At 36.3% G+C, this 16,449-nt stretch overlaps 1 protein-coding gene across 4 annotated transcripts in view; it reads left to right on the forward strand.

Annotated features, from left to right (window-relative positions):
• The window catches only part of GABRA2 (gamma-aminobutyric acid type A receptor subunit alpha2), a 147,162-nt gene that overhangs the window by 56,118 nt on the left and 74,595 nt on the right, over positions 1-16,449 (forward strand). For all 4 annotated transcript variants that reach the window (XM_081062044.1, XM_081062046.1, XM_081062045.1 and 1 more), the window contains one exon: positions 7,171-7,238. In XM_081062044.1, coding sequence (XP_080918170.1) covers positions 7,171-7,238 — 68 coding nt within the window. The remainder of the gene's footprint in view (positions 1-7,170; positions 7,239-16,449) is intronic.

Consider the following 16,449-nt stretch of genomic DNA (forward strand, 5'->3'; position numbering starts at 1 on the left):
TTGCATAGAATCTATAGATTGCTTTGGGCAGTATGGACATTTTAACTATATTAATTCTTATTCGTGAACACAGTATATGCTTCCATTTATTTGTGTCTCTTTCAATTTATTTCTTCAATTTCTTATAATTTTCTGAGTACAGGTTTTTTACATCCTTGGTTAATTCATTCCTAGTTATTTAATTTATTTTTAATGCAATGTAAATGGGGCTGTTTTCTTAATTTTTTTTCTGATAGTTTGTTATTGGTGTATAGAAATGCAACTGATTTCTGAATATTAATTTTGTACCCTACTACTTTACTGAATTCATTTATTAGTTCTAATAGTTTTTGGTGGAATCTTTTTTTAACTTTTAAAAAAAATTATTTAAGTGTGTTTTTCCAGGACCCATCAGCTCCAAGTCAAGTAGTTGTTTCAGTCTAGTTGTGGAGGGTGAAGCTCACAGTGGCCCACGTGGGGTTCAAACAAGCAACCTTGTTGTCAAGAGCACTGCACTCTACCCAACTGAGCTGACCAGCTGCCCTTGGCAGAATCTTTAGGGTTCTCTATAAAGTATTATATCATCTGCAAATAATGACAGTTTTACTTTTGGCTTTCCAATTTGGATGATTTTTATTTCTTTTTCTTTTTTGATTGCTGTGGGTAGGACTTCCAACACTATGCTGAATAAAATTGGTGAGTGTGAGCATCCTTATTTTGTTCTAGATCTTAAGAACACTTTTAGCTTTTTACTCATTAAGTATGATATTAGTTGTGGGTTTGTCATATATGGCCGTTATTATGTTAAGGTACATTCCCACTATCCATACTTTGCTGAGAATTTTTATCATAAATGGATGCTGGATTTTATCAAATGCTTTTTCTGCATCTATTGATACTATCACATGATTTTTATCTTTCATTTTGTTTGTGTGGTATGTCATGTTAATTGATTTGTGGATATAGAACCAACCTTGCACCCCAGGAATAAACCCCAGTTGATCATAGTGGGTGATCTTTTTAATGTATTGCTGAATTTGGTGTATTAATATTTTGTCAAGGATTTTTGCATCTATGTTCATTAGGGATATCAGTCTATAGTTTTTTTGTAATGTCTTCTTCTGGTTTTGGAATCAGGGTAATGGTGGCCTTGTAAAATGAGTGTGGGTGTTCTTCCTCTTGAATTTTTTGGAGTAGTTTGAGAAGGTGTTAATTGTTTATTGAATGTTTGGTAAACTTCACCTGTGAAGCCATCTGGTCCAGGACTTTTGTTTTTTGAGATTTTTTTTTTTTTTTTTTTTTGATTCCTGATTCAATTTCTTAGTAGTAACCATTCTGTCTGGAATTTCTTTTTGTTTTTTTTGTTTGTTTGTTTGTTTTTGTTTTGTTTTTATTCAGTCTTGGAAGAGTGTATGTTTCTAGGAATTTGTACATTTCTTCCAGATTGTCCAATTTTTTGGCATATAATTGTTTGCAGTATTTTCTTATAATCCTTTATATCTCTGTGGTGTCAGTTGTCACTTCTTTCATTTCTGATTTTGTTTATTTGGGTCTTCTCTTTTATCTTGATGAGTCTGATTTAAGGTTTATCAATTTTGTTTATCTTTTCAAAAAATCATTTCTTGATTTCAGTGATCTTTTGTATTTTTTTTAGACTCTATTTCATTTATTTTCTCTTCAGTCTTTATTATTTCCTTCCTTGTACTCACTTTGAGCTTTGTTTTCTGTTCTTTTTTTTTTTTTTTAGTTCCTTTAAGTGTAAGTGTAGATTGTTTATTTGAGATTTTTCTTGTTTTTGAGCTAGGCCTATACAGCTATGAATTTCCCTGTTAGGACTGCTTTCATTATGCCCCATAGATTTTGGGTCCTTGTGTTTTTATTTTCATTTGTCTCAAGGTATCTTTTGATTTCTTCCTTGATCACGTTGTTGACCCATTCGTTATTTAGTAGCATGTTAGTTAGCCTCCATGTGTTTGTGTGTTTTTCAGTTTTTTAGTTGTAAATTATGTCTAGATTTATGACATTGTGGTCAGAGAAGATGCATGATATAATTTCAGTCTTCTTAAATTTATTGAGACTTGTTTTGTGGCCTCACATGTGGTCTATCTTGGAAAATGTTCCATGTGCACTAAGAAGGAATGTATATTCTGCTGCTATGGGATGAAATGCTCTAAAAATATCAATTAAAAACATATGGTCTAGTGTGTCATTTAAGGCAGCTCTTTCCTCGTTGCTTGTCTGTCTGGAAGATCTGTCCATTAATGTCAATGGGGAGTCCCCTACTATGACTGTATGTCTGTATTGTGTCGATCTTTTCCTTTATGTCGGTCAATATTTGCTTTATATATTTAGGTGTTCCTGTGTTGGGTACATAGATGTATACTAGGATTATATCCTTTCGGTGGATTGATCTCTTTATAATTATGTAATGTTCCTTTTTGTCTCTTATCATAGCCATTGTTTAAAAGACTACTTTGTCTGATATAAGTATTGCTACCCTAGCTTGTTTTTCATTTCCATTTATGTGAAATATCTTTTTCCATCTCTTTACTTTCAGTCTGTGTGTGTTTTTCAGTCTGAAGTGGGTCTCTTATAGACAGCATATACAAGGGTCTTGTTTTCTTCTGCATTCAACTACCCTATGTCTTTTAATTGGAATGTTTAATCCACTTACATTCTAAGTGACTATTAATAGACACATAGTTTTTATTATTTGTATTTTTGATCTTCCTTGGTTTGTTTGTTTTTCTCCTTCTGCTTAAAGAAGTCCTTTTAACTTTTTTTTTTTTTTTTTTTTTTTTTGGTAATACTGGCTTGGTGGTAATGAATTCCTGTAGCTTTTTCTTGTCTCGGAAGCTCTTTATCTCTCCTTCAATTTTAAATGATAGCCTTGCTGAGTAGAATAGTCTTGGATATAGGCCCTTGCTTTTCATCACTTTGAATATTTTGTGCCAATCCCTTCTGGCCTACAATATTTCTGTTGAGAAGTCAGCTGACAATTTTATGGGAGCTCTCTTGTAACTAGTTGCCTTTCTCTTGCTGCTGTTCGGATTCTCTCTGTGTTTAACCTTTGACATTTTAATTAAGATGTGTTTTGGTATGGTCCTCTTTGGGTTCATCTTGTTTGGAACTCTCTGCACTTCCTGGACTTATATATCTATTTTCTTCATTAGGTTAAGAAAGTTTTCTGTCATTATTTCTTCAACTAGGTTCTCGATTCCTTGCTTTCTCTGTTCTCCTTCTGGTACCCCTAAGATGTGGATGTTGTCACACTTGATGTTGTCCAAGGGGTCCCTTAAATTATCCTCATTTTTAAAATTCTTCCTTGTTTTTGCTTTTTTAATTGGGTGTTTTATTCTGCATTGTCTTCCAAATGACTGATTTTATCCTCTGTTTCATCTAATTTGCTCATGATTCCTTCTAGTGTATTCTTCATTTTAGTTATTGTATTTTTCATTTCTGACTGGTTCTTTTTTATGGTTTCTGAACACTTTTTTAATGCTTGCTATCTTTTCGTTGAAATTCTAAGTTCCTTGTGCATCCTTATAACCATAGTTTTGAACTTTGTATCTGGTAGGTTGCTTGTCTCTATTTCTTTTAGTTCTTTTTCTGCAGTTTTCTCCTGTTCTTTCATTTGGGACATATGTCTTTGTTTCTTATTTTGCCTGCCTCTCTGTGTTTGTTTCTATGTATTAGGCAGATCTGCTACATCTCCCAGTCTTGACCAGGTGGTCTTATGTTGTAGGTGCCCTGTGAGACCCAGGGGTGCAGTCTCCCTAATCACCTGAGGCAGGTGCTCCATGTGTGTGCCTTGTGTGGGTTGTGCGTGCCCTCCTGTTGTAGTTGAGCCTTGGTTGCTCTTGGCATCTCAGTGTGTGGGACTGACCCTCAGGCTGACTGGCTGTAGGGTTTGATCATGTCCACTGCTTATGGGCTGCTGTACATGGGTCTGACACCATAGCGTGAGATTCATCCCAGTGTTCTCTGATGCCTGCTATGACCACTCTGGGTGTGCTTATTATAGGGCTAATTAGACGTTGTTCTGTTGTGGTCTGAACCCAGAATCTGGGTGTGTTGGTTCTGGGGCCTCTTGGGAGGGGTTCTAGTGCTGGCCCAAGTCAGCCACTCCCTGTGACCAGCCTGGGACTACCTACCTGGTAGGAGCTACAAAGCAATCTGTGACTGGTCACTGCCTGTGCTGTACCTGGAGGTGCTTAGGGGAGGCCACCCTGCCATATGAGAATGGATGCCACCAGTACCAGGCCTGGGGTAGCTCTGCAAAAATCCCAGGGCACCCTGAGGCCTGCTGCCACCTGCCAGCTGCCTATAAGTCTCAGCCACTGAATGAGCTTCATGAGGTATGTGAGTTGGATTATTCCGGTTCTCAGGGAGTCATCTGGGTAGGATGAGTGGTATTCATCAGGTTAATGTAGATTCTGGTTTGGCACCAGTGCTGAGCCTCGAGCTACTCAGAGAAAGGCTGAAAGTACACCAAGGCCTGCCATTGCCTCACTGAGGCCTGCTGGCCCCTGAGAGTTGTCCAAGAAAGACTAGTGCAGGCTGGTGCTAGCTACTGGTCATGAAAGTGCTTCTGGTGGCATGTAAGTTGAGGCCAGTTGTTAGCTGCTGAAAGAGCCTCCTGCTAGGCATAGGGCAGTGCTGGGTGCTGGTCTTGGAAAGTGCCTCTGGCAGTACACAAGCTGGGTGAGGAGAGGTCCCAGGGAGTCACCAGGGTGGAGCGAGTGGAGTTCAACAGGCCAATGAAGATTCAGATTCAGCCATGTAAGGGGAGGGCTCAACAAAGGAAAGATGGTGTCTGCCTGCCAACTGCATTGGAGCAGAACCCCACAGAGGGAAATTGGCAATTGTCCCTCCAATTCTTGCCCTCAAGCCATACAACTGAGTTTCTCCCTGTATGTCTCTGATGCCTCCTGAGTCACTGTCCCGTTGCCGGAGCATAGGGTGAGCACCTCCGTGTGAGTGAGTTTGTGGAATGGCTCTTTAAAAGGATGCCTGGGTTTTTAGCAACCTTCTGTTTCATTCAGATGGTGAAAATCCTCACTGTTTTTCACAGCTAGATATTCTGGGGGCTCTTTTTCCTGGCATTGGTACTTCGGGCTATGGAGGATGATGTAGATCTGGGGTCCCTTGTTCCTCCTGGGCAGGACTTCCACAGCTGAGATATCTTTTCCAGTTCTCAACTGCCATGCACTGATGTGTGGTGGGCCTTTCCATGTCTCTGTTCCTCCTACCAGTATTGATGTGGCTTCTTTATATCCTTACTTGTAGGATTTCTGTTCAGTTAGTCTTCAGATGTTTCTCAAAATTGATTGTTCTATAATTTAGTTGTAATTTTAGTGTGGTCACAGGAAGAGGCAAGCACAGCATTTATCTACTCTGCCATCTTGTCCCCTCCACCAACTCCTTCAGTGAACTCTGAAATCTTTCTTGACTTCTTTCTAATAGCACATATAATTTGGGTCCAGAACCAACTACATAATTTGTGAGGCCTAGTCCAAAATGAAAATGCAGGGCATTTTATTCAAAAGTTAATGAAGAATTTCAATGCAGCAAAAATGGAACATTAATCTAAGTATGGGGCTTTTCTGAGCACTCAAGTCACAACTTGTTCAGTGTGTGACTGAACAAGTTGCATATCCATAAAGCTGATTCTGTGTGGGTCTTTGGGGCAGGTGGCAGCTGGGAATTAACTTTATAAATATATTTATGTTTCAAATCAGGTTTATAATAAAATTATGTTTCAAATCAGGTTTATAATAAAATAAAATATAAATTAAAAAATTATAATAATATATAAATATAATGTTGAATGAAAATATTTATTTGGAAGGCTATAACTATGTTTTTGACACTGAGTATTGTGACTAGAAATATGTAGTTAATGAGAAAACACTTTTAGTTTCATATTTATTGTTGACTGGTATAATGCTTTGGTTTACCATGAGGGCTCAGGAGCTAGATTGCTTGGGTTCTAAAACTTGGCTCTATCTACCTCTATTAATTGTGAGTCATTAAGCATATTTCCTTATTTTATTATCCATCAGTGTACACACACTTTGGAGTGATAACAGGAAATTGATCTCATAGGTTTGTCACGCAGATTATTATATTTCAAGTCCTTTGAAGTTGTCTACTCTGTTATTTCAAATCTTTTTTTGTTGTTGTTAGTTTTGCTTTAACAGGTACAATATCCCAGACTTAGTTTACTTTTTCATGGTTGTGAATTAATATAAAAAATATTTTATGATGTCGTTTGTGTAGAATTAAAAATTTGGGAGTTACTAGAAAAGACATGCAGTTTATAATGATACAAGTTGATCATGTACTTTTTCTTATAAGAACATTAAAAGGGCTTTTCTTTTTAAATCTTTCTTTTGACCTTTTCCCCCATCATCATATGCCTTATTTAAAATCAAAGATCTAAACACCTGGTTAATAAATCCATCTTGTTAAGCCTATTACAGTTAATAAGTTATAACTTTAGAATCTAATTCAATCCAATTAAGGTGAATGCTTAGTCTCAGCACTTCATTCATTCTTAAATACATTTAAAGGCAAGCTTGTGCAGAAATAATCCATTGTGATTAATGTATTTTATTTGCTTTTATTTTTATGTCACCAAATAATAAAGCTTTTTCTATTAATATGGATTATATTTAATTGGAATGATTAACAATCTGTATTTGTGCTCTATTGAGAAGATATACTAATTTATAATCTACCAACTAAATCTCTACAATCATGAAATAACATCTGAAATATTTAGTTTAAGAATCAAATTCAGGACTGTAACAAACGGTAACTATACTATCCATACTTTCTTTTCAGCACTGGTGGAAAATTTATTGTGAAGTAGTTCAGTTAAGATAAAATCTAAAAAAAAATATTGATTCTGAGAAATATGCTTAAAATGGAATGCTCTCATCAGGTGTAGTTTGCAAGTAAGAAGGTCCCATTACTTATCGGTATTTTTCATTGAGTGTTGTGAGAACCTATAAAATAATTGAACAATGTAGTTATTTTTGTTTTTTCTGAAAGTTGAAAAGAAAGTAAAAAGCAATACTCTTAATTATCACACAGCTTTCTAGCCATGCCATGAACTTCATCTCTTCTCTCTCCTGTGGCTCTCAGTATATAATGTCTATATTCAATCTTTTTTTCTTGTATCAGACAGTATTACCGAAGTGTTCACTAATATCTACGTGACCAGTTTTGGCCCTGTCTCAGATACAGATATGGTGAGTTTCTCATTAAATAGTACCTTTACTTCATGTCATGAGAGGTTGGGAGGGATAATTTAGACAAAGTAAGTATTTTTAGTGTTGTGGGATTATGTAACTGTCTCATGCCTATTTAGTCTACCCAGATACATAGAGAGTTAAGGGTGTACATCTGATTGTATCTGTGGTGCACCATTCCAGTTTGGGTGTTCAGATTAGTCCTTTGTAGTTTATATTCTTTCCAAAACTTGTTTACCTAACTACAGTGTGGTAAATAAATAATTGTTTACATAAAAATAATTATATTACTGAGAACTATTTTCTAGAATAAAGGTACCTGCTTGGATTACTATAGGTAAATTCTCTACAGTTTCATAGACAACTGATTCCTACAGAAGGTAGTCATGGTCAGTGTTATAAATGGAATTCTTCTTTTGGCACTGAATAAAGTGGATGCCTTGTCATACTATCTACATACATACAAATTACATACATAGTAGGTACATATAAATCAATCTCAAGAAAACTAGAATATTGACATACTTGGATTCTGTGGATTTGGTGCTCATTTAGTTTTCTTTAAAATAAGATGAGTAGGAGAGGGAAATTGGTTTGCTGGGTTTAGAAATTGATGGGCTAGAAACAATAAAGGTAAATTCTTGGTTATGCATAAAATTTTAGTAATCAGTCTTCTATTTTTTCCTGCTAATGGTAGTGCTCTGGTATAGGAATTTTTGTTGAAATAATTTTTCATTTACTAGTAACTTGTCAGGTTTGGCCACCTCTTCCAGCTGATGCCTGCCTTTGCTTTATCCTGGTATACCTGTCTCTTGTCCTATGCTACGTCTCAGGCAAGTTTGTGGCTTACAATCTCATCTGCCTCTCAGTCACAACCTCATCCTCCACTCCAAGGCCCAATGGCTCTTTAGAGATTCACCTTCCTTATGGCCTAGGGAGTTTGAATTAGAGGAGATGTCCTCATCCCTTCTTTGCCTGGTCATCCTTCATCATGTCATCTCTCCCCAGTTTCTTCCCTTTCTCTGATAACCCAACGGAAAGGATGACAAGTTTGGAGATTTTCCACCTGATAAACAAATAAAAACAGAAGGTTTTTCCTTTTTACAAACACTGATAAACATTATTGGCTGATTCATTGAGATCTCTTTACCTTTCCTTTAGAGAGCAGATACACCACTTGAATCATTTTTAAAAATCTGCTTTTTTCCCCCACCAGAGCCACTTCTCTGACCTCACCTCTTTTTCTTATATCAACCTCACATTTCTGAAATGTGAGGTGTCAGTGGGGGTGGTGACCCACAACTAAGAGGAAGTGATTGATACCAAACACAGGCTGTTCTTTGAAGTTCTTTCAAATTAGAATGTAAAGATTTAGGTGCTTTTTTTTCCTTCTCTTTTTTTCACCTCCACACCTTAGCTGCAATTCTGGAACAAAAGGAAAAATTGAACTCTTTAACTTAACCGTCTCCTCTCCCTTGCAGTATCTTATGTTGTGGCCTGAAATATTAATATGCCTCTTTCCATAAGCCATTTAAGTATACGATAACTTGGAAAGATGATGATAGAGAGATATTTACAAAGAGTGTATTCCAATGTTACTGGTTGGCTGAAAAGATAGTGTTGCTGGGCTTCTTATCTTAGAAAATGCTTCCAAATATTAGAGAGACACAGTGAAAATGACCACCCAACTTCTATGTGGAATGAAGTGGAGAGAGTCAGAATTTTGTCAAGCTATGCATTTCTCAATAGCAGAATATCATATAAATGATGACTCCTTTATGGTTACCTTTAGTGTCTAGTGTCTTATTATTGTCCAAACAGAAACGCAAATGATAGAGAACCCCAAAATATAGAAGTTTTCAACGTTGTGGATTTTGTGTTGTAAATATTAATGGTAATGGCTACCCTGTTGAAATTTTTTTTTCTTTCTTTCTTTCTTTCTTTCTTTCTTTCTTTCTTTCTTTCTTTCTTTCTTTCTTTCTTTCTTTCTTTCTTTCTTTCTTTCTTTCTTTCTTTTTTTTTTTGCTAAGTGAATCATTTTACCTCAAAAAAATTAAAAAAAATAAAAATATACATTTTTCCATAGATATACCAACTATTTGTTATTTGGGGCATTTAGACAAACTCAGGTCATCTATTTCCAGCAAAATATATGAAATGACTTTTTTTCAATAGTGATATGGATAACACTAATTGTCCACCTTTTTGTTCTGATTATTCTTGTGGATAACTAACACATATTTTAAAAGTTGGTATCTTCAACTTAAAATGGATTACAGACCTGAATGCGACACCTGAAACTATAAAACTTCTAGAAGAAAAAGGGGACAGGCTCCTTGGCATCAGTCTTGGCAATGATTTTTTGGATTTGACACCAAAGCAAAGTCAACAAAAAGAAAAATAACAAGTGGGACTATATCAAACTGAAAAGTTTCTGAATAGCAAAGGAAACTATCAACAAAATGAAAAGGTAACCTATGGAATGCGAGGAAATATTTGCAAATCATATCTGACAAGAGTTAAGATCTGAAAAATATACAAAAAAAACATATAATTCAATTAATTATATTCAATTAAATAACATAGAGTTAAAAAGTGCATGAGAAACTGCAAATACATTTTTCCAAAGAAGATATACAAGGACATTGAAAAGGTGCCCAGCATCACTTATCATTAGAGAAATACAAATCAAAAATATAATAAAATATCACCTGACATTTGTTAGAATGGTTGCCATCAAAATACAAAAGAAAAGTGTTGGTGAAGATGCAGAGAACAGAGAACCTTGTACACTGTTGGTTGGGATGTCAATTAGTACAGTCACTATGAAAAACAGTTTGGAGGTTCCTCAAAAATTTAACAACATAATCCCTATGATCCAGGAATCCCACTTCTGGGTGTATATCCAAAAGAAATGAAATCTGTATCTCAGAGATATCTGCACTCCCATGTTCACTGCAGCATTATTCACAATAGCTAAGCTATAGATGCATGGTATATATACACAGTGGAATATTATTCAACCATGACAAAGAACTAAATTCTTCAATTTACCACAAGATGAATTGACCTTGAGGTCATTATGCTAAGTGAATTAAGCTAGAGAGAAAAAGAAAACTATCACGTTTGTCACTTATATATGCATATAGAATTAAAAAAAAAAGTCAAGCTCATAGAAACAGAGTAGAAAAGTGGTTGCCAGGGGCCGGGGGAGTGGTTGGGGAAATAGGAAAAGGTGGGTAAAAGGGTACAGACTTTCAGCTACAAGATAATTGAGGTCTGAGGATCTAATGTAAAACATGGTAACTAGAGTTAACACAGTGTTGCATAATTGAAATTCACTAAAAGAGTAGAACTTAAATGTTCTCACGCACAAAAAAGATAAATATGTGAGGTTATATATTGTTACTCATTTAGATGGGGAATTCTTTCACGATGTATACATATATTAAGTCACTACAATGCACACTTTAAACATCTTAGATTTTATTTGTCAATTATACCTCAATTAAGTTGAAATTAAAAAAAAAAGAAAAGAAGGAAAAGAAACTGAATATTTGGCTAGTGTTTCCGTATAGACGTTTCTTTCAGGCATTTGTTGGGAAATGTATATCTTTTTACAAACCCTGAATTCTGAGAAAAATCAGGTATGAAAAAAATGGGGAAAAGCATTATAATTCTGCAAGAATTAAATCTTAGCAATCGAGTTGAAATCAAGAGCTGGGAATGCAGATGTGCCAGGTTAAGACTTGCAGGTTAATGACGGCATGTCCCAGAACTAGGACAGGACCAAGTGACGTACATGATCAGGCAGTCATGCTGCTAGCTGGTGAATGTCTGTGGTCCTACCTGCTGCTGCCATTCTAAATCAATAAAGAAACAAATAGATAAATAAATAAACACTAATCAGTTTATATGTAAATAAGTAAATAAAAAACAAAAAAGCTTGTAGCTGATGTTGGGTATGCAGTCATCAGAAACAGAACAAATTTGAACTCCTTCATCTCTGAATTAAAATCAAAACGTTGGTCCCTTCTGTGAATTTTGCCCAAGAACTTTGAAAATTTTTAGCAGACTCAAGATACGCTTTCTTATGTTGGGAGACCCTACCACACATTACATTAAACATTACAATTCACTTACCTTCCAAACTATATATAATTGAGTTCACTGGAATTGGAGTAGGCGACATTTAAATTTAAAACATACTTACTTTGGGTTTTTAATTTGTTTTTTTCATTTTAGAGTGTATCTATATGTGAGTATGCACACACAACTGAATATGGAGCTATTCCCCCAAATGAAATACATATTTAACATCTCTGTAGGCTCTTAAATGGCTTGAAGCCTCTCAGCATTTTTCTAATGATACATTTCCCTGAATCATCTACCTAACAGAGTCCTATAAAATGCCTTTTGGTCCTGCCAGATTTTCTACTTTATTTCTATCTTTTTTCACTTTGTTTACCCAGTTGTAACCGTAGTTGGCTTAGAGGAATTCTGAGTAATTGCAAGAAAACCAAGTGAGCATCTATTTACTCTGTCATCAGAGTCCAGTAAGAGGAAAGAATCCATAAGAGTAATTTGAACGGGGAAATTCTAATATAATAAATTATTAACTCGTACAAGGTAGTTAAATAATAAAACAGGGTAAATGAAGACTCAGAGCAATTCAGATGTAGCAAATGCACAAGGCAACACAGGCTTTTTGGGGTGAAGCATCATGAACAAGGAACAAAGTAAGGACTTGGAAAAGCTCCCTCCCCTGCAAGGCCCAGATTCAGACCTCATCGGAGAGAATATTGCTGCTACAGGAGCATACAGCTGGTGCTCATGAAGAAGCATGTGAAGTCCTAGTACATAGGACTATCCTGCGGGCTGGCTGAAAACTCCCCTCATGCAGTCCTTTGAAGCTGTGCCAGAGAATGACAGTGTACCTGAACCAGGAAGATAAGCAGAAAGAAAAGTCCCTTTCTCGTGCTATGACATGGGATATCCCTCCAGCACCCTCTACTGACAAAGCCTAGCATTGTGTGAGCTGTCAAAGGAGCAATGTTTACAGAGTCCTCCTGTGTCACAAAAAAGGGGGGAAGGAGCGTGGGTTTGGAGTTGAGAGGCAATACACTGATAATTGATATACCTAATAAGGTGTGAAATGGTGAGAATTTCTAGTAAAAGCCAGCAGATAGTTTGATTACTCAACAGATACTGTTTGTTAATTTTGTCCAAATCTAAAGAAGCAAGATAAGGCTAGGGACAATGAAAGTTGAATAGTGTAACACATTTAATACAGACACACATAAACACACACTTGCTCATATTATAAATCTATTAGTAAAGATAGAGCTGCATTTAAAAACATTTATACATTTTGTGAAGAGAAATGATTTGGACTTCCTGATGATCACATGGAGTGATTTTCAATGTTGATTTTTTTTTTCTTTCTGGAAAGCAAGATAAATAATGAAGAAAAGTTTGAATTTTGTTCAGTGTGGATGACAAGGTCAAGGAATGAAACTTGGCCGTCACACTTTTAGTAGAAAGATATTTATTGTAATGAGGAGGGAAAACACACCCATACTATTATCACCCACATAGAAAAATGGATACGAAGGTGTCTAATCCGTGGCTTACCGAAGCAGTTAGTTAATGGGAAAAAAGTAAAGAATAAATTTAATTTCACTTTTAGTTTAGCATATTCAGTCATTTCTATGCAGCTGCATACTGTATAGCAAGACCTAAACTCCTAAGTCTTCCTGTTCAGGTCAGCGATGTAGATTTGTAGTAATATTAGCCTGAGAGGTAAAAGCCGTACTGCAGAAAAAAATGTAAGAAAAAATAAATAAATAAATAAATAAATACAATTAAGAACTAAAAGAACACACACACACACACACACACACACACACAGTATCTCAAAATCATCAGTGTTATTGTCTAAAGAAAGTTGCAGATCTAAATTATAATTAAAGGTTCTAATTACAGTGTCTGTGATTTAGTTTAAAATATTTTATTTCAACATTTAAAAAAATCATGAGTAAGAAGGTAATTAAGCTTTGAAATCTACTAGTAGCTGACAATTGACAAGTCTATAGTAGGCATGTGCATTTTAGCAACAAATAACTCCTTTATTTTTCTCTTCTACTTGGTTTCCATATAGGATGTTTTCTCACGTATGAGTAGACATTTTCACTGTGCATATTCTTTAGGCATACGTGGGATAGCTACCAATACAGCACCTAAACCCAGGCTAACAACTTCAGCCCAAAAGGTTATGTCTTGCAGTTCTAAGTGTTAAGGTTAGAACTTGAACAATGGAAACTTTGAAGTCATCACAAGATGTCTGACCCAGAGTTTACCTTTAGGCTTTTAAGAAGCAGGCAGTCAGGTAAGTGGTGACCTTGGTTTATTGATCATATGGATTCTTTGGTTAATACTTTTCTATCATATGAAAACACAAAGTGTATTATCCCTTAGATTCCTCAAAAGCTATTGGGAGATTATGCAGTTCAGCAGTTACCATCATATGGAAGTTTAGAGAGTTATTATGTCTCCACATTTGGTTGCAAATTGACATTGGAGTTAGCTGGTAAGCCTTTATCAGAAGTTGTCATCTGTAAATGTAGCTAGATAAGAAAACCTGCTACAGATATGGGAAATACTGTATACCAAAAGTAAAGAACTAATGTTTACTCACTTGAAAGCTGGCATGCAGAAGTTGACTCCTGGTAGGTTATTGATATGTTGAAAGGATGGGAATTAGACTTGGGTAACATTCATTCATTCAGCCAATATTTTTCAGCACCCTCCTCGAGTTTTTAAAAATGTTGCTCAAAATGTGATTCATAGACACTTGCATTGGAATCACTGGGAGTTATTTATTATGAGAATTATTTCCTGGGTTCCTTCTAAGATCTGTGGGATCATGATTACTAGTTGTGGAGCTGACCGTCTGTATTTTAACAAATTAAGATATTTGTACAGGATGAAGGCTTGGGAGATTGGGTGGATGATGGCACCACTCACTGGGAGATGGAACACAGGAAAAGTTCTGTTTGCTTTTGTTTTGGTGTTTGGTGGTCAAGCATTTATGTTTTGGATACACTGAGCTGGTGTCCCTGTGAGAAAATGAATTGGAGATGTCTAGGTAGCAGACAGAGATCTGCAGCTCAGGAGAAGGGCTTACAGTACAGATGGTAGTGGACACCATGGGCATACAGAAAGTTGTGTTAGGAAAAAGGTAAGCGTGAAATGGTCATCATGCTTTCACAGAAACTTTAGAACGCAAGAGGATTGCATAAGAAACTGAGAAGGAGCCACTACGGATGTTTCGAAATACAGAGGGATTCCTTTCTCTGAGCTAGACTGTGGTTTGATCTTTAACAACAATAGTCAGAGACCACCACTGCCTTTTATTTATCAGAGTCAACGATGTGCAATAGTCAAGTATCTGTATTACTGCCAGCCCTCAGTCAACGTAAGATTCTGTATACCGAAGGGGGCATGGTTCATTTGGTAAGGGGATGAACCCACAGGTAACCACAGTAAAACCTCACCTAGAGAATGGGGTAACTATTCCAGAAAAGAGGGCGCATAAAGGTAGTTTGACTCCATCCTTTATCATCTTGCAGGAAAAAGAGTTGTGAGGGCTAAGTCCTTCCAATCATAGTTTTCTTGGCTTCCTGGGAAAAACGACATTCCCTTCCACCCTCCCATTCTTGTGTATAAACTAAATAACAAACAGCTATGATTTCTTAACATAAAGTGATTTTTTTAAACTAAAAATTGTGGAGCTTGCATATTCTTTCCCCAGGTTTCCAGGGTGGAATCTTTCTTTTTGGGAGAGCCACACAGAACTTGTATGCCTTGATTAAGAATAATAGATATTATCCTTTAGTGCTAGTCCCATTTTCCAGGAAATATCATTAAGTGTAAATTGTTGTCAGGCACAGAATGTCTCAGACCCCAAGATGAGGATTTCCCCACAAGATCTGGAATATATGGTTTTAATGCCAATGCGAGAGACTATTACAAACGTAAGGAGGGGACAACTGTGTCATATGTTATAGGAAAACCAAGAGAAGTGTTCAAATGTGTCATTAGATTAAGAACAAAGAGATTTTGCTTATTGTGGTAAAAGCAACCAGATTGCAGTGGATTGAGCATATGGGAGGTGAGGACATGGAGAAAGAGTGGAGGCAGCATTTTGAAGCAGCATAGTTGAAAAGAGGAGGTGAGACAGAGGGCAGTAGCTGTAAAGCGTTGTAATTATCTGTGAGGCTATTATTTTTAAAGATCGCATTGAATTTCTCACTGTTCTCTGAACATGCCATTATCTTTACAAACTCTCTGGCCTTGTGAAGGTTTTTCCCTATTCTTGTTGTTATGTACCCCTCCTCCTTTGCCAACTGCAGATCTTTCATTTATTCAAGGCCAAGTTCAAATTTCATCTTCTCTGATGCTTTCCTAGGCCACTCCAAATAGGGTCAGTGCTTCTTGTCCTTGTACTTCACCACATGGTGTTCACACATTTTTTATGACTTTGCACAGAGGATTATAAAATCTTTACATGTCTTTCTTTTTACTGCATCTTAGCTACTAGAAGGCTTGAGTTGTATTTGCGTTTTTCAACAGGATTTACTAAATACGTACTCAGTAGTGTCTGTCACAGCGTCGGAAGCTAAAATACTGAAGTATAACCAGTGCTGTCCTCAAGTTGTTCCCGGTGCAGTGGTGGTGGGGGGTGGGGGGGCAACTGAGAGAAAAAAAAATCATCAATTTTAAAACAGTGTGACCATGCTTTCATTGAAGTATTTTTGGATTAATATCATGGTATAGTGGATGTGGGTAGAGGTTGTCTGTATCTGAGACGATGTCCAGGAAATAAAACCACTAAGGAGGACAAATAGGGATTGGCCAACTTCATAATGGGAAGAGTATTTTAGAACAAATTGGAAGAGTGTATTGAATTTAGTAAAATGTAAAAGTTCCTGGTGACTGGAGCCTACAGTGCTCTTAGGGATTTTGGGGGAGATGAGGCTAGAAAATAACTCAGAGCCAGATCATAAAGGGACTTATAGCCAAGTCCACCCCCACGCAAAGAGCCATAAAAGTATCCCCAAATAAAATTAAGACATAGTAGACCTCTGTTACCAGACAACTTACTATGTCATGACCTTTTTGGTATGTGTTGACATTCTCTACAATATAA

The sequence above is a fragment of the Rhinolophus hipposideros genome (genome assembly GCF_964194185.1).
Source record: "Rhinolophus hipposideros genome assembly, chromosome: 1".
NCBI lineage: Eukaryota > Metazoa > Chordata > Mammalia > Chiroptera > Rhinolophidae > Rhinolophus > Rhinolophus hipposideros.